Below are 22,911 nucleotides of genomic sequence, written 5' to 3' on the forward strand. Positions count from 1 at the left end.
AAAATCACATTGTAGGATTTTTAATTAATTAATTAGCAAATTATGGTGCAAAATAAGTATTTGGTCAATAACGAAAGTTTCTCAATACTTTGTTATATACCCTTTGTTGGCAATGACAGAGGTCAAACGTTTTCTGGAAGTCTTCACAAGGTTTTCACACACTGTTGCTGGTATTTTGGCCCATTCCTCCATGCAGATCTCCTCTAGAGCAGTGATGTTTTGGGGCTGTTGCTGGGCAACACGGACTTTCAACTCCCTCCAAAGATTTTCTATGGGGTTGAGATCTGGAGACTGGCTAGGCCACTCCAGGACCTTGAAATGCTTCTTACGAAGCCACTCCTTCATTGCCTGGGCGGTGTGTTTGGGATCATTGTCATGCTGAAAGACCCAGCCACGTTTCTTCAATGCCCTTGCTGATGGAAGGAGGTTTTCATTCATATTCTCATGATACATGGCCCCATTCATTCTTTCCTTTACACGGATCAGTCGTCCTGGTCCCTTTGCAGAAAAACAGCCCCAAAGCATGATGTTTCCACCCCCATGCTTCACAGTAGGTATGGTGTTATTTGGATGAAACTCAGCATTCTTTGTCCTCCAAACACAACGAGTTGAGTTTTTACCAAAAAGTTTTATTTTGGTTTCATCTGACCATATGACAGTCTTCTTCTGGATCATCCAAATGCTCTCTAGCAAACTTCAGACGGGCCTGGACATGTACTGGCTTAAGCAGGGGGACACGTCTGGCACTGCAGGATTTGAGTCCCTGGCGGCGTAGTGTGTTACTGATGGTAGGCTTTGTTACTTTGGTCCCAGCTCTCTGCAGGTCATTCGCTAGGTCCCCCCGTGTGGTTCTGGGATTTTTGCTCACTGTTCTTGTGATCATTTTGACCCCACGGGGTGAGATCTTGCGTGGAGCCCCAGATCGAGGGAGATTATCAGTGGTCTTGTATGTCTTCCATTTCCTAATAATTGCTCCCACAGTTGATTTCTTCAAACCAAGCTGCTTAACTATTGCAGATGCAGTCTTCCCAGCCTGGTGCAGATCTACAATTTTGTTTCTGGTGTCCTTTGACAGCTCTTTGGTCTTGGCCATAGTGGAGTTTGGAGTGTGGCTGTTTGAGGTTGTGGACAGGTGTCTTTTATACTGATAACAAGTTCAAACAGGTGCAATTAATACAGGTAACGAGTGGAGGACAGAGGAGCCTCTTAAAGAATAAGTTACAGGTCTGTGAGAACCAAAAATCTTTTGTTATTGACCAAATACTTATTTTGCACCATAATTTGCAAATAAATTCATTAAAAATCCTACAATGTGATTTTCTGGATTTTTTTTCTCATTTTGTCTGTCATAGTTGAAGTGTACCTATGATGAAAATTACAGGCCTCTCATCTTTTTAAGTGGGAGAACTTGCACAATTGGTGGCTGACTAAATACTTTTTTGCCCCACTGTACCTATAAATAGTAAAACTGATAGGTTTGCAGTGGTCTTTAGATTTTTTCCAGAGCTGTATATACAGGCGGGCTCACAAGTGATATATATATATATAGAGAGAGATCTTTTTTTACTCTTAAGACTTTGCGGGCCAAAAAGCAAAATCACTTGCGAGCCCGCCTGTTACCAACCCCTGCTCTGGTGACTAGTGAAGTTATTCAATCCATTCCACACCAACCCAACACCCTTTATCAGAGAAGGGCAGATCTCATGTACATCCTCCACTGACCCACATGTCCTTTCACACCTCTCCTCTCAGACTGTTCTCTTTACTGAAACAGTTAATGCCTCTCCCTGTAAAGCTTACAGGGATATGTAAAGCATACTGTCTAATTACAGGTACTGTAAAGTGGAGACCAGTGTTTCTGTGTGGATGTTGTTGCGGAAACCATATCCGACAGACTGTAACAGGAGTGTCGTATCAAGTCTGTGGCTGATTGGAGAGATTGACTGGTGAAGACAGAGAGGAGAGGGATCTCTAGTACTCTAGTCAGGAGGATCTAGTTACTGTGCTCTTTGTGGCGGTAGACTATGTTACCATAATCAGTCCGGTGGTGATGGGGTCATTGCATCCATGGCACAGCTCTCCGAACTTGGCCCAGTAATCCTTCTTGCAGAAGAGCCGGCCCTCCTTCTCATAGTACCAGTGGGACAGGGAGGCACTGCACTCACAGCATCTGAACAAGGAGAAGAAGAAGAAGAGAGAAGAGAAGAGAAGAAGAAGAAAGAGAAAGAGAAATTTTAAGCACAGCTGACTTCGTAAAACTGGCTAGGTCTTTGACATAGGCTACTGCTCACTGTTGGGTAACTCCACATTTTTTGCTCTAATACAATTGAATGGCAGAGGCCTTCTTTACAGCTTCTGAAGGCCTAACCAATGGCTGGCTGAGCTAGCTAGATTTTTCGACCCAGAAACCACCAAAGAAAAATCTATTTTTAACAAAAACTGATGATGGAATCAGAAAATCTGAAAAATTATTGAAAAGATGAAGTAGAAATTAAAAATAAATTGTATTTAAAAATATATATATACTTTTTTATATAGTTCCCCACTAATTTTAGCCCATCATGGGGCTAAACCAGTGAGATGCGTCTTACTGATGCAACAGATAAGGACATTTAAGTTGAATCACTTTCAGATCCTTAACCACTAAGACTAAAGGAACACTTCCACATACATTAGGTCTTAGACCAAAGTGAGATCACAGACAAACCCCAACACTGACTAATAAATAAACAAGGATATGATGAATGACACCTTCACATGTCAATGCTGTCCAAACACAACCAACTATAACAACATGGTTGTTACTCCAGTGGCTTTTGATCCACCCGAATGCAAAGTGATTTTATGCGCTCCTATATCATTTGATTTAGAATAAAACATCTCAGATATATAACCACGTTTATAAACTGGGTGGTGGCCCTTAGTCATTGTATATAGGCCATAGACGACACCCCCTCAGGCCTTATGTCTATGATATAATTAAGTAATAAGGGGCTATCTGCATGTGGAGATCTTAAGGAATGGACTTATCGCTGTCAGTAACAGTGGATTAAGAGAGCTGATAGTGAGATATCTCTTTCAAGGAGAGGACAGAGCTGAATGATTGGGTAGTGATGTCAGGCAGATAGAGATCATTTGCTGATAGACAGGCTGAGGACTGAAGGGGAGAGGAGATGACATCACAGACGACAACACAGTCAATAATCCCAGAGACACACACACCAGAGGAGGCTGATGTTAGAAACTATAGAAGGACATACTCATTGTAATGGCTGGAATGGAATGAATGGAAGGGCTCCAAACACATAAAACACAGAAACAATGTGTTGACTCCATTCCATTGATTCCATTCCAGCCATTACAATGAGCACGTCCTCATATAGCTCCTCCCACCAGCCTCCACTGACAAACATGCACACACACATACACGCACAATACTGAACATACCAGATAGATGACACAACATTGATCTAGCTCAGGGTGGTAGTCAGCTTTCCACCTCTCTGCAACCATGAATCAAGATAAAACAAGTTCCAGAGGAAGTAGTTTAGTTGGCTATTCTAAACCACAACAATACCACTTTAATTAAAAAATATATATGTTTACCTTTATTTAACTAGGCAAGTCAGTTAAGAGCAAATGTTTATTTACAATGACGGCCTACCAGGGAACAGTGGGTTAACTGCCTTGTTCAGGGGCAGAGTGACAGGTTTTTACCTTGTCAGCTCGGGATTCTATCCAGCAACCTTCCTGTTACTGGCCCAACGCTCTAACCACTAGGCTACTTGCTGCCCCATTTCTGTTCCAGCCAGGCTCTATGTTGAAATAAGACACACAAATGTCATCAGCTCTCCTTCGCTGAGCTCTTGAAATGAGGACAGGAGTTTGAGACTGCTCTGTGCCTTAACCTTTTCATAGAAATGAGCTGAGCCAAGTTGAGCTGAGCTATAGCCTACTGGGATGACCTGTTTGCTGGCTGGGGCTATGCTGTATAGGACAAAGTGATGGTCTGAAAAGGCTGTGTGAGACATCCATGACTAACTGAGTGTCTCCACTCCATCCCAGTGGACCATCATCCATCAGCCCTTCTAGTCCTTCCTCTGCCAGACAGCCAGGGATCAATAGGAACAGACCTGGGGGAGTCAGGGGGACTTTTGGTCATCAATTCCCATCTGATGCCTCTCTGCTGGGCTACAGAACATCCAGACCCGAGGCCTAGGAGGGAAAAGGGAATGGGGCAGTGGGGTAAGGGTATGGGGTGTAATATTAACAGATTAAGTTTAGGGGCCTGGGAACTGTTGGGAGGGAGGCCTAGGGAGAGGGAAATGAGGATGAGGACATAGATAGAGGCTGATTGGGGTTAGTGAGTGGAACAGATTGAGCAGGCACTGGAGGAGAGGACAGGTCAATTCTCATGGGTTTCAGCAGTTATCAGACTTCTTGAAGTCAAGCCAGGACACACACGCATGCGCCCATGCAGAGACACACACACACACACACACACACACACACACACACACACACACGTACACACACTAAACCTCCCTCTTTCTGATATGCGCATGTGCTCACATAGTGAACATCTCCGTGTTAAGAGCTCCCACTACTACAGAGCTCCCACTACTACACTCTGATCGTGCTGCATGCAATATGCTGAGCATGTGGTGTGATGATAGGAGGCAGAAGAACTGGGTCAAGGGTAGTCAGAGGACACAGACACACTACTCTACCTAGTCAGCAGTCTTGTCTTCCAGCTACACATCCCCCTCTGCAGAGACAAAGTCATACCTGGGCCTGCTCTTTACACAGCAGGCATATCAGTCCACACAGGGCTTCAATGCTCTCGAGCTAAATCCAAGCTGAAGTCACCTTATCAGGGAAGGGCATGTAGAGCTGAACTGTACTGTAACAGAAGACCATATGACTATGACTAAACAGTTAGTTCTCCAAATATAGTCTTATGTTACCCACAGTAGCAGGCAACAGTAGTAGGATTACATGCGAGTGAAAGTGTATGTGTTTGTGAGATAACCTTTGACAGGGTCTGTCTGGAGCGACCTTTGGTGGATTTGTGCCTGTGCGCGTGTATGTGTGTGTGTGCACATTCATGCCTGTGTATGTGTGTGTGTACTAGAGGTCGACTGATTAATCGGAATGGCCGTTTTCATAACAATCGGAAATCTGTATTTTTGGGCCGATTTGCCATTTAAAAAACAAACTTTTTTTATACCTTCATTTAACTAGGCAAGTCAGTTAAGAACACATTCTTATTTTCAATGACGGCCTAGGAATGGTGGGTTAACTGCCTTGTTCAGGGGCAGAACGACAGATTTTCACCTTGTCTGCTCGGGGGATACAATCTTGCAACCTTACAGTTAACTAGTCCAACGCACCTGCCTCTCTCTGGTTGCACTCCACAAGGAGACTGCCTTTACGCGAATGCAGTAAGCCAGCTAGCATTAAACTTATCTTGTAAAAAATAATCAATCATAATCACTAGTTAACTACACATGGTTGATATTACTAGATATTATCTAGCGTGTCCTGCGTTGCATATAATCTGACTGAGCATACAAGCATACAAGTATCTAAGTATCTGACTGAGCGGTGGTAGGCAGAAGCAGGCGCGTAAACATTCATTCAAACAGCACTTTCATGCGTTCAACTCCCGAGATGAGGCTGGTGTAACCGAAGTGAAATGGCTGGCTAGTTAGCGCGCGCTAATAGCGTATCAAACGTCACTCGCTCTGAGCCTTCTAGTAGTTGTTCCCCTTGCTCTGCATGGGTAACGCTGCTTCAATGGTGGCTGTTGTCGTTGTGTTGCTGGTTCAAGCCCAGGGAGGAGCGAGGAGAGCTATACTGTTACACTGGCAATACTAAAGTGCCTATAAAAACATCCAATAGTCAAAGGTTAATGAAATACAAATGGTATAGAGGGAAATAGTCCTATAATTCCTATAATAACTACAACCTAAAACTTCTTACCTGGGAATATTGAAGACTCATGTTAAAAGGAACCACCAGCTTTCATATGTTCTCATGTTCTGAGCAAGGAACTGAAACGTTAGCTTTCTTACATAGCACATATTGCACTTTTACTTTCTTCTCCAACACTTTGTTTTTTTCATTATTTAAACCAAATTGAACATGTTTCATTATATATATATATATATATATATATATATATATGCCGATTAATCGGTATAGGCTTTTTTGGTCCTCCAATAATCGGTATCGGCGTTGAAAAATCATAAATCGGTCGACCTCTAGTGTGTACCATGCATGCCTCTGCGCGTTTGCGTTACAGGGGGCACATAAGAGGATTAACATTTTGAAAGATTCAGAGGGAGACTCTTACCCATTGTACCAAATACCCCGCTGGATGACTAAGAGCTTGCCCTGAGTTCAGTACTACTACTTTCTATACACACACAAAACTGTTGCACTTGTACTGTTCAGTAGCCTATATTGCCGGACAAAGCTGGTGACCCAAAATAATAACTGACAAGAGTAACAACATAACACAAACACTATAGTATGCTACTCACAGCAGTTCGCATTGCGTCAAATAACAACATTGACGAATACGCCGATTCGGTGTGCGAGGTCATTAGAACGTGCGTTGAAGATGTCGTTCCCATAGCAACGATTAAAACATTCCCTAACCAGAAACCGTGGATTGATGGCAGCATTCCCATGAAACTGAAAGCGCGAACCACTGCTTTTAATCAGGGCAAGGTGACTGGTAACATGACCGAATACAAACAGTGCAGCTATTCCCTCCGCAAGGCTATCAAACAAGCTAAGCGTCAGTACAGAGACAAAGTAGAATCTCAATTCAACGGCTCAGACGCAAGAGGTATGTGGCAGGGTCTACAGTCAATCACGGACTACAAGAAGAAAACCAGCCCAGTCACGGACCAGGATGTCTTGCTCCCAGGCAGACTAAATAACGTTTTTGCCCGCTTTGAGGACAATACAGTGCCACTGACACGGCCTGCAACGAAAACATGCGGACTCTCCTTCACTGCAGCCGAGGTGAGTAAAACATTTAAACGTGTTAACCCTCGCAAGGCTGCAGGCCCAGACGGCATCCCCAGCCGCGCCTTCAGAGCATGCGCAGACCAGCTGGCCGGTGTGTTCACGGACATATTCAATCAATCCCTATACCAGTCTGCTGTTCCCACATGCTTCAAGAGGGCCACCATTGTTCCTGTTCCCAAGAAAGCTACGGTAACTGAGCTAAACGACTACCGCCCCGTAGCACTCACTTCCGTCATCATGAAGTGCTTTGTGAGACTAGTCAAGGACCATATCACCTCCACCCTACCTGACACCCTAGACCCACTCCAATTTGCTTACCGCCCAAATAGGTCCACAGACGATGCAATCTCAACCACACTGCACACTGCCCTAACCCATCTGGACAAGAGGAATACCTATGTGAGAATGCTGTTCATCGACTACAGCTCGGCATTCAACACCATAGTATCCTCCAAGCTCGTCATCAAGCTCGAGACCCTGGGTCTCGACCCCGCCCTGTGCAACTGGGTACTGGACTTCCTGACGGGCCGCCCCCAGGTGGTGAGGGTAGGCAACAACATCTCCACCCCGCTGATCCTCAACACTGGGGCCCCACAAGGGTGCGTTCTGAGCCCTCTCCTGCACTCCCTGTTCACCCACGACTGCGTGGCCACGCACGCCTCCAACTCAATCATCAAGTTTGCGGACGACACAACAGTGGTAGGCTTGATTACCAACAACGACGAGACGGCCTACAGGGAGGAGGTGAGGGCCCTTGGAGTGTGGTGTCAGGAAAATAACCTCACACTCAACGTCAACAAAACTAAGGAGATGATTGTGGACTTCAGGAAACAGCAGAGGGAACACCCCCTATCCACATCGATGGAACAGTAGTGGAGAGGGTAGTAAGTTAAGTTCCTCGGCATACACATCACAGACAAACTGAATTGGTCCACTCACACAGACAGCATCGTGAAGAAGGCGCAGCAGCGCCTCTTCAACCTCAGGAGGCTGAAGAAATTCGGCTTGTCACCAAAAGCACTCACAAACTTCTACAGATGCACAATCGAGAGCATCCTGGCGGGCTGTATCACCGCCTGGTACGGCAACTGCTCCGCCCACAACCGTAAGGCTCTCCAGAGGGTAGTGAGCACAACGCATCACCGGGGGCAAACTACCTGCCCTCCAGGACACCTACACCACCCGATGTTACAGGAAGGCCATAAAGATCATCAAGGACAACAACCACCCGAGCCACTGCCTGTTCACCCCGCTATCATCCAGAAGGCGAGGTCAGTACAGGTGCATCAAAGCTGGGACCGAGAGACTGAAAAACAGCTTCTATCTCAAGGCCATCAGACTGTTAAACAGCCACCACTAACATTGAGTGGCTGCTGCCAACACACTGACTCAACTCCAGCAACTTTAATAATGGGAATTGATGGGAAATGTAAAATATATCACTAGCCACTTTAAACAATGCTACCTAATATAATGTTTACATACCCTACATTATTCATCTCATTTGTATACGTATATACTGTTCTCTATATCTACTGCATCCTTATGTAATACATGTATCACTAGCCACTTTAACTATGCCACTTTGTTTACATACTCATCTCATATGTATATACTGTACTCGATACCATCTACTGTATCTTGCCTAAGCTGCTCTGTACCATCACTCATTCATATATCTTTATGTACATATTCTTTATCCCCTTACACTGTGTATAAGACAGTAGTTTTTGGGGGGGAATTGTTAGTTAGATTACTTGTTGGAGTATTACTGCATTGTCGGAACTAGAAGCACAAGCATTTCGCTACACTCGCATTAACATCTGCTAACCATGTGTATGTGACAAATACAATTTGATTTGATTTGATTTATATCTACAGGCTGAACATGAATCCCTGAACAGGACCAGTGGCCCACCATCCACCACAGAGAAAACACAATGGTAAATATAGATGTGATAATGTGAGATGAGTAATAGAAAATGGTCTGTGGTGAAGACCAGAATGAGATTAAGGGCTGCACATCAGATACACAAAACCAACATACTATGAGATAAAATGCTGATGTTAACCACAGGAATGGCTACAGAGAAAAGTGGGTACTGGATATGATACTGATGAACTACAAGGCAGACATATCTATTCATATGAAATGGTCATGCCTTTTTCCTTTTCCACGCAGCACAGAGTAAGCTAAATGCAGGGCTCGCTGAAAGCATCGAGAGAGAAAAGAGATAAGAAAAAAAGAGCACACATAAGGATGGAGTAAAGCAGGAGATGTGAGATAAGAAAAAAAGAGCACACATAAGGATGGAGTAAAGCAGGAGATGAGAGATGAGAGAAAAAGAGGTTTAGCTCTGCTGAAAGAGATAGGAGAAGGAAAGGATATGCCGGGACAGGGAGAGGAGGCGCAATGCCTCCTCTCCCTGGAGGCAATGCCTCCCCTCCCTGGATAGATGGGTTTTTACTTGATGAGGTGAGCTTTGGGTGACAAGTTCCTAGGGCTCTGTTATCAGGTCCGGAGGGGAGAGAGAGAGGGTGAGGAGGAGGAGGAGGAGGAGGAGGAGGAGGGGAGAGAGAGAGAGGCAGTGAAAGGAGGGATGAGCTGGGGGAGGAGTGGAAGGATGGAAAGAGAAATAAACAAAAAGGATGACAAATGACTATTCCACAAGCGAACAGACAAGCAACTAGGAAAGATCCCAGGTTCTGAGATGTCAGACACCCAGCTGCAACTACCTACGGGCCTAGAAACATCCAAAGAAGGGGGAGGAGAGGTGGAGGGAGTCATAAAATCTGGAGACCCCTCTCTAACCCCTCTATTGCCAAATGGAATCAGCCAAAGTGCCTTGTAATAAAATTCCACTCAACTCCATTCTCCTTGACCCCCCAGCCCCAGAGAAACCCATGTCATATTAAATCACCACTCACATAGAGACAGGCAGAGACAGAAAGACTGGTCAAAACACTGTATTCATAGAGACAACTGTTCCACCAAAACACTGGGTTCATAGAGAAAGTGAGAAGAAATGGCACTTTTCACATCATCCATTCACTTTAGATATACTGTATATATATAAAAAAATATTGATATGTAAAAGACACACTGTGTAATCAACATAGCTCGCCAAATTCTTTGCCTAGCATTGACTCTATGATCACAGTGATGCTCTTATTTAGAGATATTAGATTCGGAGATTATTTAATTAGCTTGATGTTTGTATACTGTAATTATCTTTGAACTGCCTGCTGTGTATCTTATTTACAGGGCCGGTTCTAGCTTTTTGGGGGCCCTAAGTGAGATATTTCACCTCTCTGCAAAATATTTTAGTGGCCCCTCTCTTGACAGCGGAGAGAAAAAAAATGTAGTTTTAAAAGTACATTTTCTGCAATTTTACACATTTTTCCATGGTGGAGAGAAAATGTAGCAATTTCATAAAAACATTGCAATTCTACACATTTTGCCATGGGGTGGCAAGAATTTGTATCAGTTTTAAACATCCACAAGAGCTGAAAGACAATGCCCATTCTTACCCATGATGTTGCACAACGATGTAAGTCAATAAGTCATCGTTTTTGACAGAGTATATATATAGATGCCTGAGCCATGGAGCAAATTCAAATAGGAGCAAAAACACAAGTTTGCACCTCCACTTTTTCTTACCAGCAAATCCTTATAATCCATTGGATCATTTGTCAAGTTTCACAAAAATGTTTTTCTAGTCTGTATGAAAAAAAAGATATACAATTTTAACATTTATAAAATAGTCATTTATAAAATTGTAACCCCCCCCTCGTCACCCCAAGATTAATGGTTTTGCCTACGCTCCACTGCTTTGATTGGTGCAGCTATTATCCAGACGCTCTTATGCATACTTTTTTCACACTGTTAGGCAGTACAGTTAGGCTATCCATATTACCAGAGCTTCATCTTATTATTTCTATGGCGGATTCGTGGCCGCAATTTATGGAACATGACAAACATTTCCTTTATTACCCTCCAACCCTACCGGCCCTGCCCCAAGTGGAGAAAACTAGTGAACAACAACACTTAGGCCTGTATTTCCAGCTTATACATACTATATACATTTTATGGACAGTCTATTTTACAATAGTTTTATTTTATTTGTTTTTAATTCTTCCACTCCCCTCAACCTCTCATTTCTGACAGTGATGAGGGGTGGTCGTTTGACCGCAGACGGACACAGGCAATGAGGCAGTGAATGCTGAGATCCTGGTTGAAGACAGCAGAGGTGTATTTAGAGGGCAGGTTGGTCACTACGCTAAGAGGGACCCTGGGACTAAACACCTCCCTCTGCAACTGGATCCTGGACTTCCTGACGGGCCGCCCCCAGGTGGTAAAGGTAGGTAACAACACATCCGCCATGCTGATCCTCAACACACGCCTCAGGGGTGCGTGCTTAGCCCCATCCTGTACTCCCTGTTCACTCATGACTGCACGGCCAGGCACGACTCCAACACCATCAGTTTGCCGATGATACAACAGTGGTAGGCCTGATCACCGACAACGACGAGACAGCCTATAGGGAGGAGGTCAGAGACTTGGCCGTGTGGTGCCAGGACAACAACCTCTCCCTCAACGTGATCAAGACAAAGGAGATGATTGTGGACTACAGGAAAGAGGACATTCTCATCGACGGGGCTGTAGTGGAGCAGGTCCTTGGTGCCCACATCACCAACAAACTAACATGGTCAAAGCACACCAAGACAGTCGTTCCCACGACAAAACCTATTCCCCCTCAGGAGACTGAAAAGATTTGGCATGAGTCCTCAGATTTTCAAAAACTTCTACAGCTGCACCATCGAGAGCATCCCGACTGGTTGCATCCCTGCCTGGTATGGCAACTGCTTGATCGCCGACCGCTAGGCACTAGAGGGTAGTGCGTGCGGCCCAGGACATCACTGGGGCCAAGTTTCCTGCCATCCAGGACCTCTACACCAGGCGGTGTCAGAGGAAGGCCCTGAAAATCGTTGAAGACTCCAGCCATCCTAGTCATAGACTGTTCTCTCTGCTACCACATGGCAAGTGGTCCTGGAGCGCCAAGTGTAGGTCCAAGAGGCTTCTAAACAGCTTCTACCCCAAGCCATAAGACTCCTGAATATCTAATCAAATGGCTTCCCAGACTATTTGCATTGTCCCCCCCCCCCTTTTACACAGCTGCTACTCTCTGTTGTTATCATCTATTCATAGTCACTTTAATAACTCTACCTCCATGTACATATTATGTCAACTAACCGGTGCCCCCACACTTTGACTCTGTACAGGTACCATCCTGTGTATAGTCTCGCTATTGTTATTTTACTGCTGCCTTTTAATTACTTGTTACTTTTATGTCTTATTCTTACTCATATATATATATATATTTTACTGCATTGTTGGCTAGGGGCCGGTAAGTAAGCATTTCACTGTAAGGTCTACACCTGTTGTATTCAGCGCATGTGACTAATACAATTTGATTTGATTATGCCTGGAGCCAGCCCTGTCTATTTACCATGTAAACCACTTGACCCAGATATCTGACCAAGATCAATTGCTGCCAGTGTTTTTTAAATTTTAAAATTGTATTTATTTATTTCACCTTTATTTAACCAGGTAGGCAAGTTGAGAACAAGTTCTCATTTACAATTGCGACCTGGCCAAGATAAAGCAAAGCAGTTTGACAGATACAACGACACAGAGTTACACATGGAGTAAAACAAATAGAGTCAATAATACAGTAGAAACAAGTCTATATACGATGTGAGCAAATGAGGTGAGGGAGGTAAAGGCAAAAAAAGGCCATGGTGGCAAAGTAAATACAATTTGCAAGTAAAACACTGGAATGGTAGATTTGCAGTGGAAGAATGTGCAAAGTAGATTTTTTTTAAATGGGTATCAAAGCAAAAGATCAATGAATTTAATAATTGGTTTTGTTTACAATAATAAAATGATGCCAATTTGACCTGTCACGACAGTAGGTCATTCTGAAACTTTGGTGGGTGGGCTTGTGTTACTATCCTTGTGGGTACCGGAAATGTCCCCACAAAGATAGTAACACAAGCCCACCCACCAAAGTTTCAGAATGAGTAGACACACAGATGTCTGTGGTTTCCCCAGTTCTGCAGGGGACAGACACATCTAGCTGGAAGGTTTCCCACACAGAACCACTAACTCCAACCTGCCATCTCAGCTGTGTACTGTGATGTATTGGTCACCCTCTAAAACCAGTACCATAGTCTCTAACTAAACAACAGCCATACGTTAAGCTGTGTTTCCTGTTTCTTGTATTACTTTTACCGCAGCAGTCAGATCACATCGAATGTGTCGACTTCACTGATAACCCCTCACATGACTGAGTTGAATGGAGTATTGCTGGAGATGACATTTCAATACAAAAAGGTATTCATAAAGATGAAAAAATACATCACTAGTCAACCGTGCAAACTATTGAATCCAAAAGGCATTGTCTGTTTAATACTCAGACTTTCTGGTGGGACTCTTCAAAATGTCAGTATGGCCATCCGCTCTCTCTGTCTGGAAGACAGAGGTCATGGTATGACGTGGGCAGAGACACCTCTGAAGGAAGTGAGTCATGTCTACAGGAAGGACCCTCCGTACTGGGCAGGGGAGGAGAGGACGAGAGGAGAGAACCTCCAACAAGGTGTTGAAAGATTTTAAGTTTGAAATATTTTTTACGATGTAGCATCACGAAAAATGCAAGAAATCATGTGCCATACATGTAGCCTCCAAATCTCTCTCTCAATTTGTTTTTAATCAGTCGGCCGGACTAGTATCTAAAATGTTATTTGTGTCTATATTACATACAGTGCTTGTTGTTCTTGTGAGCGGGTATTGCTGGCAAGACTGCAACCCACACCAACCATGTGACTATGAGGAAATATGACATATGTCTTATGAGAGGGGGGAAAGAAAAAGAGAGAGGAGAGAGAAAGAATGAGACAGAAAGAGTGAGAGGGCAGGTGAAGGCAGAGCAAGAGAGGGAGAGAGAGAGAGAGAAAGAGAAAGAACGAGACAGAAAGAGTGAGAGGGCAGATGAAGGCAGAGAGAGAGAGGGAGAGAGAGAGAGAAAGAGAAAGAATGAGACAGAAAGAGTGAGAGGGCAGGTGAAGGCAGAGCAAGAGAGGGAGAGAGAGAGAGAAAGAGAAAGAACGAGACAGAAAGAGTGAGAGGGCAGATGAAGGCAGAGCAAGAGAGAGAGAGAAAGAGAAAGAACGAGACAGAAAGAGTGAGAGGGCAGATGAAGGCAGAGCAAGAGAGAGAAAGAATGAGACAGAAAGAGTGAGAGGGCAGGTGAAGGCAGAGCAAGAGAGGGAGAGAGAGAGAGAGAAAGAGAAAGAATGAGACAGAAAGAGTGAGAGGGCAGATGAAGGCAGAGAGAGAGATAAGAGGCCAGAGGAGAAATGCATAGAGAGAAGAAAGAGAACAAGAGAAAGAGCAAGAGAGAGATAAAGATATACAGAGAAAGAGCGAGAGAGAGATAAAGATATACAGAGAAAGAGCGAGAGAGATAGAGAAAGATATACAGAGAGAGAAAGAGAGAACGTTAGAGACAAGATGAGGAAACGATAGCGTCAGGGAGACCAGGGAGACCAGGGAGACCAGGGAGACCCCTCTCCTGTTCGCATCTTGTCAACAAGCCAGTGACTATCCCACTGGAAGGGAATACCGAGACAGGAATAGAAGGGGGAATTCCTGGCAGGAGGCAAAGTTTTCCTACAAATCTTCCTCAGTGGAAAAAAATAAAATGTTACATTTCCCCAACCAGGGAAAAGGGAATTCAGCAGATTACAGCAAGATTAAAACCAGTTCTGATAATAACATAATTTAAACAATATTTGCGCGCTGGGAATAGAGTAGATTCTACAGTGAGATGGTTAGGATGGATGTAAGGATTTCCCTACTACTAAGTAGTATAAGGATGTGTAGTGAGGTAAGGATGTGCATTATTGGTGCAGAAAGAGAGAGAGCAACCCACAAAATGACACATTTATCACGATCCCAACCAACTCCCCCCTCTCTGCACCCCTTTATTATCATTCCTTCGTTGCTGTCTCCCCAGATCCCCAAGCCCTTGATGTCACTCCCAAGAAAAAGCATGACCTCATTATCTTGGTGGCCCCTCCCCATTGGGTGTTTTCAAATCCTCCCAGGAAATCCCACAGCCAATCAGACGCAGGTCGAACCCCATCCCCTCGCAATTGCAAGCTCAGTAAAGAGCCGGCATTAACCCCCTCAGTGCCGGACTCAGCCATCCCTGTGTTTTTGTTGTCTGCAGCTCTCAAGAACAAAAAGAGCAGGGGAAAGCTAGTCTGTGCATTTTTAACACAGTAGCTGGTTGGCTGGGCTCAGTTCTAAGATGGCTGCTGAACGCTTTTGTCAATGGTGAACAGTTTTTGTTGTAGCACCGGCAGTCTATTGGTCTATTGAGCAGGGGCATGGCAGGTAACGGAGCTTTGTTGAGCCGTGTGGTGGCTGTAGGCTGGGGGGTGAATAGTGTAGATGGAGGCAGATTCCTTTGTGCTCGCTAAGCCCGGTCTCTGTCTGGCTTTCAGCACGGCTATCTATGCACATTCTGTCTGTCTGGGGCAGACTGGACTGGAAAAAGAGAATGGCCGTTCATTCTCCAATGTTCCATGACCACGGGAAAAACAAGACATGAGTGATGGAGGCTATCAGGGGCCCAACAACATTGGCTGTGGTTCTGTCCTAGCATCAGTGAATAGGCACTGTTCAGAGGACCACAATGCATAGAAGAAGTTGTACAACTTTTTGTGTTATCCTCAAAGATTTCAAATACAGTGTATCCACTTGTGCAGCTAGAGTTGTGTTTTTAAATTGTCAAATAAAATCTATTTATCTATTCAGTTCAGCATACAAACATGTTGAGTCCTGGATTTTGGACACTGTTGGACTGATATAACTGGTAGAGTGAATGAAAAAGTATAGAGGTGAAATAGTGAATACATTCTATATACATTGAGATATGGGAGGTGAAATATAATTTCTGAAAGTCTGATTAAAGGCTTTTATTGAGGTCAAAGGTATAAATCTTTTGAATTTGAACCTACATGTACATGTCCCCTTTCCTTTGCAAATGTCATCGTCTCAGATTAACAATGGAACGTTGCAGTCGGTTTGCAAAAAATACTTAACTGTGTGTCCTTGGTTCTGGAGACAGAACAGAGACAGTGTGTCAGTCCACTGACCTCCGTCTAAAAATGGGGGGGAGAAATAAACCTGGCACCACATTTTCTCTATAATCTTTAAATCCACAAACCAGATGAGTTCCTGAAGTCGATCATTTTATAAGGAGCTTTCGGGCGAGCTAGCTCTGAGCCATAGCCATAACCAGAGCCCTAAGAACACCCAACTGCAACTGTCAAACCTAGCCATTGTCCAACTAGATAAAAACTGGCAAGCTAGGCCTGGGCTAGGAGATAAGCCAAAAGCTAACCAAAGAATTCATTTGAAATTTGCTCTATATTTAGGTGAGCAAAGCCAGAGAAAGGAAACAGACGGTGTCTCTGACCCCTACAAGCTCCTCAAGGACAAATAGAGTAACGGCAGAGGAGGAGAGAAAGAGTGATGGAATGATGGACGACAAATTTGAGAGGAGAGGAGAGGAAAGAAAATGTTGATAGAGTGATGGAGGATGAAGAGGAAGAAACGAAAGAAGGGAAGGAGGGAGCAGAAAAGAGAAGCACCCAGTGTCACCCCTGTAAGAGTCATTCCCCTTTCTCCTTTACTCGATATCTCTCCAGAGTTGTCATACTATCCAGGTCTGTGCCCAAACAGTTCGAGCTTCTACTTTTAAAAATCAACCTTTCCAGAAATAAGTCTCTCACTTTTGCCGCTTGTTATAGACCCCCCTCAGCCCCCAGCTGAGCCCTGAATACCATATGTGAATTGATTGCCCCCCATCTATCTTCAGAGTTCGTACTGTTAGGTGACAAACTGGGATACGCTTAACACCCCGGCCATCCTACAATCTAAGCTAGATGCCCTCAATCTCACACAAATTATCAAGTAACCTACCAGGTACAACCCTAAATCCGTAAACATGGGCACCCTCATAGATCTCATCCTGACCAACTTACCCTCTAAATACACCTCTGCTGTCTTCAACTAGGATCTCAGCGATCACTGCCTCATTGGGGTCTGCGGTCAAACGACACCCCTCATCACTGTCAAATGCTCCCTAAAACACTTCAGAGAGCAGGTCTTTCTAATCAACCTGGCCCGGGTATCCTGGAAGGATATTGATCTCATCCCGTCAGTAGAGGATGCCTGGTTGTTCTTTAAAAGTGCTTTCCTCACCATCTTAAATAAGAATGCCCCATTCAAAAAAATGTAGAACTAAGAACAGATATAGCCTTTGGTTCACTCCAGACTTGACTGCCCTTGACCAGCACAAAACATCCTGTGGCGTACTGCATTAGCATCAAATAGCCCCCACGATATGCAACTTTTCAGGGAAGTCAGGAACCAATATACACAGTCATTTAGGAAAGCAAAGGCTAGCTTTTTCAAACAGAAATTTGCACCCTGTAGCACTAATTCCAAAAAGTTTTGGGACACGATAAAGTCCATGGAGAATAAGAGCACCTCCTCCCGGCTGCCCACTGCACTGAGGCTAGGAAACACAGTCACCACCGATAAATCTACGATAATCGAGAATTTCAAAAGAATTTTTCTACGGCTGGCCATGCTTTCCACCTGGCTACCGATACACCGGCCAACAGCTCTGCACCCCCCGCAGCGTATTTCCCAAGCCCCCCACTGCTTCTCCTTCACCTAAATCCAGATAGCTGATGTTCTGAAAGAGCTGCAAAATCTGGACCCCGACAAATCAGCTGGGCTAGACAATCTGGATCCTCTTTAAAATTATCTGCCAAAATTGTTGCAACCCCTATTTCTAGCCTGTTCAACCTCTCTTTCGTATCATCTGAGATCCCTAAAGATTGTAAAGCTGCCACGGTAATCCCTCTCTTCAAAGGGGGTGACACTCTGGACCCAATCTGTTACAGACCTATATCCATCCTGCCCTGCCTTACTAAAGTCTTCGAACGCCAAGTTAACAAACAGATCAGCGACTATTTCGAATCCCACTGTACCTTCTCCACTATGCAATCTGGTTTCCGAGCTGGTCATGGGTGCACCTCAGCCACACTCAAGGTCCTATATCATAACCGCCATCGATAAAAGACAGTACTGTGCAGTCATCTTCATCGGCCTGGCCAAGACTTTAGACTCTGTCAATCAACGCATTCTTATCGGCAGACTCAATAGCCTTGGTTTCTCAAATGACTGCCTCACCTGGTTCACCAACTACTTCTCTAAACTAAAAGCATGCTCTTCAACCGATTACTGCCTGCACCCGCCCACCCGACTAGCATCACTACTCTGGACGGTTCTGACTTAATTTGTGGACAACTACAAATACCTAGGTGTCTGGTTAGACTGTAAACTCTCCTTCCAGACTCACATTAAGCATCTCCAATCCCAAATTAAATCTAGAATCGGCTTCCTATTTCGCAACAAAGTCTCCTTCGCTCATGCTGCCAAACACACCCTCGTAAAACTGACTATCCTACCGATCCTTGACTTCGGCGATGTCATTTACAAAAGCCTCCAACACTCTACTCAGCAAATTGGATATTGTCTATCACAGTGCCATTTGTTTTGTCACCAAAGCCCCATATACTACCCACCACTGCGACCTGCATGCTCTCGTTGGCTGGCCCTCGCTACATATTCGTCGCCAAACCCACTGGCTCCAGGTCAACTATAAGTCTTTGCTCGGTAAAGCCCCACCTTATCTCAGCTCACCATAGCAACATCCACCCATAGCATGCGCTCCAGCAGGTATATTTCACTGGTCATCCCCAAAGCCAACACCTCCTTTGGCCTCCTTTCCTTCCAGTTCTCTGCAGCCAATGACTGGAATGAATTGCAAAAATCACTGAATCTGGAGACTTGTATCTCCCTCACTAACTTTAAGCATCAGCTATCAGAGCAGCTTACTGATCATTGCACCTGTACATAACTCATCTGTAAATAGCCCACCCAACTACCTCATCCCCCATATATTTTTTTTCTCTCTTTTGCACCCCAGTATCTCTACTTGCACATCATCATCTGCACATCTATCACTCCAGTGTCAATGTTAAATTGTAATTATTTCACCTCTAGGTCCTATTTATTGCCTTACCTCCCTAACCTTACTACATTTGCACACACTGTACATAGATTTTTCTATTGTGTTATTGACTGTACATTTTCTTTACCCTATGTGTAACTCTGTTGTTTTTGTCACACTGCTTTGCTTTATCTTGGCCAGGTCGCAGTTGTAAATGAGAACTAGTTCTCAACTGGCCTACCTGGTTAAATGAAGGTGAAATAAAATTGATCAGGTTTCAGCTCCTAATCTGAGTATTCATGTCTACTTCAAAAGGAATGCACCTGTTGGATTAGAGTGTATGATGTGATTCAAATGAGGAAGCTCCTGCACACAGCTTGCAAATGATCATCCTTATGAACACTCCTACCACAACTAACTTAGCCTACCTCAGTAACACATAAAAGGAGAACTCCACCAAAAAAAACAATCTTTTGGTATTTGTTTCATTAGTCCATTGTTGATATAGTCCCAAAATGTTTTGCATGTCAGCAATCAAGTTTTCAAGATATATAACTTTCAAAATACAGAAATCTGGCTGGTATTATTAATTATTTGCATCATATGATGAGAAAGTGACAAGGCTAAAGAGTGTTTACACAACATGTGTGAAAATGTGTGAAAGCATGAAGAATAACTCATAAGCTACAGTACACCATAGTATTCTCCAAAATCCATGGAAGACAACACACCCATTCACAGTCTTGTGATTATAGGACCCACTATTTATAAATGATGAACAATTTCCCCTAAGATGGTCTGGCTGTCGCTGGATAACATGCGTACAGTATCTGACTACTCACACAAGGCAGCACACGCACGCACACACACACACACACAAGCTGGAATCAGTGAACACAGGAAAGCTTCTCTACATCCCTAATCCAGTTTATTCATACTGTGGTGTACTCTCTGGGCCTGACACACTGCAAACAGCTGAGAGGCTGGGAAATCATGCTTAGGGTGGACAGGGAGTTAAGATCAAAGTCAGATATGGGGAGTTAGAGAGACACAGGCAGAGTGAGGGAGAGTCAGTACTGTGAGAGCCTGAATACAGTCAACATGTGTACTAGACTCAACAATGTACACTTCTGCACACTGGTTGAGTGGTAGACAAACAAACAGAGATTGTAAACACATACTGTCACATAAAAGGGACGCACAGTAGAGACATGGTCTAAGTTCATAAATACATAGCCTAACAAGCACTACTGGAATAAGCCATCTGTAATATTTCTGGTCACGAAAGTGAGAAAAGCGGAGATGGAAACAGGGTTTAAAAATAAGGAAGTGAAACTTGTAACGGGCCTAACACATTTCACAGACCCACCCAAACCAGCCTTCTGTCAGGTCTGCAATGCTAACAACATGCTATCTGCTATCACTTCTCCATCAGTAAGCAAATGCATCCAACTCTAGTCGAGTGAAAGGTATTCATGACTAAACTGCGAGTTGTTTCAATTAAAAAATGTAGAAATTCAGAAACATTGTTCATAAACTACAACCAAGAGGAACCAAGTACCCCAATGAGTCCACTACAGACCACACAAATCTGCACCATATAACTTCCCATCCTAGCCTTTATGTACATCCATCCAACAAAAGGACTTACTTCTTGCCCTTAATGCGATTCCTGTATCGCTGGTCCCTTCGTGACATGTCTCCCTTCAGAGACAAAGCCTTGCTATGACAGTCAGGAAACAGGCTCATCTTAACAGCAGCGTATTGACACGATAGGCTATAGCGTAAAGAGGAAACCTGTCACTACAAACCACACCACCCCACAGCAGCACTGTCACAACCATGAATACATTTCTCTCTTGCTGAAGCTGCATTCTGGGGCCTCTTTTCTTTTTTAGTCACGTGTTTCCTGTCCCTGCCCTCTCTCCCCCAGCTTCCGTTGGGAGTGGTGGTGACCCTGTGACATCATAGCCTTTCCCATCATCCCCCCCCCCTCCTGTCTGACCTCCCTTCATCCCTCTGTCTGCCAGACGGCTGGCCCCTCAGTCAAATACAACTGGCTTCTCAGTCAGTTAGCTACAACCAGCTCCTCATATTCAACCAAAGTGGGATAGCCAATACTACTCAATAAAGGGTCCCCCATCCCCCTAACTCATTCTACTCATTTCCATCTCCTATTCCTCAAAGATGCCATAGGCAGGCAGAAATGTCATTATCCAATCGATTAAAACCCTTCTAACACACTCCCTTTTCAGTTTTACCAACCTTTTCCTGCGACTCCGGTATTCCATTTTGGATGGAGGAAAGAGAGACAGAAGCCCCTCAGCGAATCAGGTGAGGGTTTAGAGGGAGATAACATTCCCTTTAGCCAATTAAGATGATCCTTGAAGAGGAGTCTATGTCCTAATAGGAATCCTAACAACTCAGGTGATCTTTACAAAGGAAATGGTGTCTCTTTGTTAAGAGCTTCTGTGGGCAACCTTGTAGCTACCGCAGCACCGAGAGATAGTGTTATAGGCAGGACACAGAACAGTCCTATCAGGATGTGCATACTGTTCTAGCACTGCTCCCTTCAGGTTTCAAGGTTAGGTGTCACACTTCTCAGTTCCTTACTGATCCCCCCCTGCAAAAAGTCCCTACTTTTAAAACACAAAAGTTTCACATCAGTGGCATGGTCAGGAGGGAGAGACAATAGAGCCTAACAAATTTCAAATTAAGTTATTGAGTGACGTAAATAGTTGCCACAGAGCCATACATTACAGTTGCAGTATACAATACTATATAATACATCATTATGTAGTTAAGAATTTAATCTGCTGTGCTCTCCATCAGTTATGATTTAAAACAGATCACGTCACATGAGTCCCATTATAAACTGGGTGGTTCGAAATCTTAATGCTGATTGGCTGACAGTCGTGGCATATCAGATCGTATACAACATGTATGACAAAACACTTATTTTTACAGCTGTAATTACGTTGGTAAACAGTTTATAATAGTACTAACGCACCTCGGGGGTTTGTGATATACGGCCAATATACCACGGCTAAGGGCTGTCGAGGCACTCTGTATTGCGTCGTGCTTAAGAACCATATACCACACTCCCTCGGGCCTCATTGCTTAATTATACTACATCAGTTATATGGGAAATAACACACTGACATCTAAGGCCATGCAGCAAACAGCCTTAATCCTCGTTCTAGACAGAACACTTGTCTCTAAACCCCCTGCTGGCATACTGTACCCCCCATCACTAGGCACTTGTCAGACTGCAGGCTTCAGGCAGAAGTGTTGACTCACTGTGGCTCTTTAACAGAATTATAGTCCAACAGCATCACGCAGTGCACGGTTCGATTCTCTTACAGAGGAAAACTTAGTGTTCTCTCTCTCTCCCCCTCTCTCAAAGACACTCTCTAACCTTCTCTCCTCTCTCTCTCCCCCTCCTTTCCCTCTCCTTAATCACTTCATGGCCTTGAGAAGCTGCAAGCAAAGGGCAAAGTTGATTTCAAGACAATAAAGCTACCGTAATCTAATGCTACGCTAGTAAGGCTATGTGATGTTAGCTTTCAAGCATTTCAGCTTGAATGAGTAAAGCTTTTATTTTCCCCTTTTACAGTGTGTCTCTTTCACAGAGATGTCAGTCTTTTAAGGTGAGTCTAGCTGTTATAAATTGTTGTAATTGTAAATATTGTAATTATTTCGCCACTAT

General features: G+C 44.1%; 1 protein-coding gene across 2 annotated transcripts in view; it reads right to left on the bottom strand.

Annotated features, from left to right (window-relative positions):
• Positions 1-22,911, bottom strand: part of LOC112237570 (LIM domain kinase 1) — an 82,787-nt gene that overhangs the window by 36,921 nt on the left and 22,955 nt on the right. Inside the window, exons 1-2 of one of the 2 annotated variants that reach the window (XM_024406179.2) lie at positions 20,854-21,051; positions 2,032-2,170 (exon numbers count right to left, since the gene is read on the bottom strand). In XM_024406179.2, coding sequence (XP_024261947.1) covers positions 2,032-2,170; positions 20,854-20,951 — 237 coding nt within the window. In that variant the 5' untranslated portion in view covers positions 20,952-21,051. Of the gene's footprint in view, positions 1-2,031; positions 2,171-20,853; positions 21,052-22,911 lie in introns of those variants that run through there. The other variant, XM_042296158.1, reaches the window with a different exon arrangement.

This window comes from Oncorhynchus tshawytscha, linkage group LG13, assembly GCF_018296145.1.
Source record: "Oncorhynchus tshawytscha isolate Ot180627B linkage group LG13, Otsh_v2.0, whole genome shotgun sequence".
Classification (NCBI taxonomy): Eukaryota; Metazoa; Chordata; class Actinopteri; order Salmoniformes; family Salmonidae; genus Oncorhynchus; species Oncorhynchus tshawytscha.